The sequence below is a fragment of the Scylla paramamosain genome, unplaced genomic scaffold, assembly GCF_035594125.1.
Source record: "Scylla paramamosain isolate STU-SP2022 unplaced genomic scaffold, ASM3559412v1 Contig4, whole genome shotgun sequence".
Classification (NCBI taxonomy): Eukaryota; Metazoa; Arthropoda; class Malacostraca; order Decapoda; family Portunidae; genus Scylla; species Scylla paramamosain.
In genome coordinates, this window is record NW_026973669.1 from 2,412,501 (window position 1) to 2,415,000 (window position 2,500).

The 2,500-nt window shown below is 46.2% G+C and overlaps 1 protein-coding gene across 1 annotated transcript in view; it reads right to left on the reverse strand.

Annotated features, from left to right (window-relative positions):
- Window positions 1–1,077, reverse strand: part of LOC135096563 (transmembrane protein 132B-like) — a 41,537-nt gene extending 40,460 nt beyond the window's left edge. The window contains 1 exon segment of the mRNA XM_063998142.1: window positions 582–1,077. Coding sequence (XP_063854212.1) covers window positions 582–660 — 79 coding nt within the window. The 5' untranslated portion in view covers window positions 661–1,077.
- Between the last annotated feature and the right edge of the window lie 1,423 nt (window positions 1,078–2,500).

The window sequence follows — 2,500 nt, forward strand, 5'->3', positions numbered from 1 at the left end:
ATTTATTTATTTATTTAGCCTTTCATCGTTTTATTTTTCTGTCTCTCTCTCTCTCTCTCTCTCTCTCTCTCTCTCTCTCTCTCTCTCTCTCTCTCTCATTCTGTGTGAGTGTGTGTGAATTCCGCGCGTATCACGTAAGAGAGAGAGAGAGAGAGAGAGAGAGAGAGAGAGAGAGAGAGAGAGAGAGAGAGAGAGAGAGAGAGGTAAGCATCTCTCTTTTTCTCTCCCTCTCTCTCCCAGTCAGTCAGTCAGTCACCACGCCCTCTAGACACCTGAAAGAGAGAGAGAGAGAGAGAGAGAGAGAGAGAGAGAGAGAGAGAGAGAGAGAGAGAGAGAGAGAGAGAGAGAGAGAGAGAGAGGGAAGGCGTGGTAGGCTAGAGAGAGAGAGAGAGAGAGAGAGAGAGAGAGAGAGAGAGAGAGAGAGAGAGAGAGAGAGAGAGAGAGAGAGAGAATGAAGACAGATGAAGGAGGAAAAGACGAGGGGAATGGTAAGAGAAGGGCGTGTGTTGGTCGTGGCGGGGGGTGGGAGTGGGCGGGAGCGACGTGGGGGTGGGGGGGGAGGCGCCCACGCCCACACTCACCTGCAGCAGCCAGTAGCAGCAGCGTTATGGGCAGCAACGAGAGAGAGAGGCAGAGATTACGCGAATGAATTCCCTCCATCTCTCTCTTTCTCGCTCTCTCTCTCTCTCTCTCACAGCAGGAGGGGGTCCGTGGGGCGTCCCATGGTCCAGATGGGTACGGAAGCGGCGCCCTACACGCCCACGCCCTCAGAAACACGCCAGTTCACCAGAAAATGGGGATAAATTCACGCTGTTTATATTTTTCGTTATAAAACAAGAGTACGGTTGAGGCAATTTATGTACGATAGCACGACCTTCCTGCAGTCTGGGAGCGTGGGTTCATGGGCTACACACGCACTAGAGCCGCAACAACCCGTGAGCGTGGGCTGGGAGAGCTATGTGGCCTGGGAGAGGTGGGAGAGAAGCGGGGAGAGGGGGAAGGAGGAGGCATGAACTAACGCGCAGACCAAAACAAGCGGGACAATTTGGTGCGCATCCACCGCCCAGCGCAGACCACAGACTACTGAGCTTAGAGGGTAGAGGACACTAGGTTCCCTCCTCCTCCTCCTCCACCCCTCCTCCGCCACCACCTCCTCCTCCTCTCGGCGCAAGCGCATCATCTCTTCTTCCTCCTCCTCTTCCTCCTACTCCTACTCGTCCTCCTCCTCCTCCTCCTCCACCTCTCTCCTCTCTCTCTCTCTCTCCTCGGCCGCGGAGGAATTGGGTTTGGGAGAGGCCTATGTGAGAGAGAGAGAGAGAGAGAGAGAGAGAGAGAGAGAGAGAGAGAGAGAGAGAGAGAGAGAGAGAGAGAGAGAGAGAGAGAGAGAGAGAGAATCTTCTTTCCTATCTCTACTATTGTAAAACTAAAATAATACGTAGAGAGAGAGAGAGAGAGAGAGAGAGAGAGAGAGAGAGAGAGAGAGAGAGAGAGAGAGAGAGAGAGAGAGAGAGAGAGAGAGATAAGCTAAAGAAAGGAAGTGGAGAAATTAAGGAAAATAAAAAACGATAAGATAAACACGAGAGAGAGAGAGAGAGAGAGAGAGAGAGAGAGAGAGAGAGAGAGAGAGAGCCTTTCCTCTATTAGCCTTCTCGTTATGAACCATTGCTTCAAAGTCTCGAATGAAACGTTTGAACCAGTAGTAGTAGTAGTAGTAGTAGTAGTAGTAGTAGTAGTAGTAGTAGTAGTAGTAGTAGTAGTAGTTGTTGTTGTTGCTGTAGTTGTTCGTTGTAGTAGTAGTAACAAGTAGTAGTAGTAGTAGTAGTAGCAGTAGTAGTAGCAGTAGTAGTAGCAGTAGTAGTAGTAGTAATAGTAGTAGTAGTAGTAGTAGTAGTAGTAGTAGTAGTAGTAGTCATCGTGGTCACCTACTCTAGTTGGCTTCAGACTGGTGTAACCCACAGGCCGCCATCTTGGAACACCCATACCAACCCTTTGACCGTCCTCCTCTCCTCCCCTGGACCGCTGACTCCCACCACAGCCTCCCCTCTATTATACTGATATCTTCTCTATAATATACCCTAGCAATATTTGATCCTGTGAGGTGTATGACTTAAATATTTAAATACATCTATAATACTCGCGCGCAGAAGGAAATCTTTCACTTCTTCTTTTCCTCATGCAATAAAGATAAGTGTTTTTTTTATTTATACTCATATTAATTAATAAGATAGGTGAATAAATAAACATGAATTCTCGCATATATTTAAAATTAAAAGTAAAATTATGAAATGGTATAGTTTGCCATGACAAATACTCGTTTTCTTTTACATTGAAGAAAACGAATACTTTTTATAGCAAACTAAAGGAAATTTGATATACATGTTATATTTAATTTGCTCGCGTCATGTAAATGTAGACGTGTTATTGAAATCATTATACATTACATATTTACCATCATACCTTTAATATGAGATGGAAGAAATGTTTATACGTGTGTAGTAGT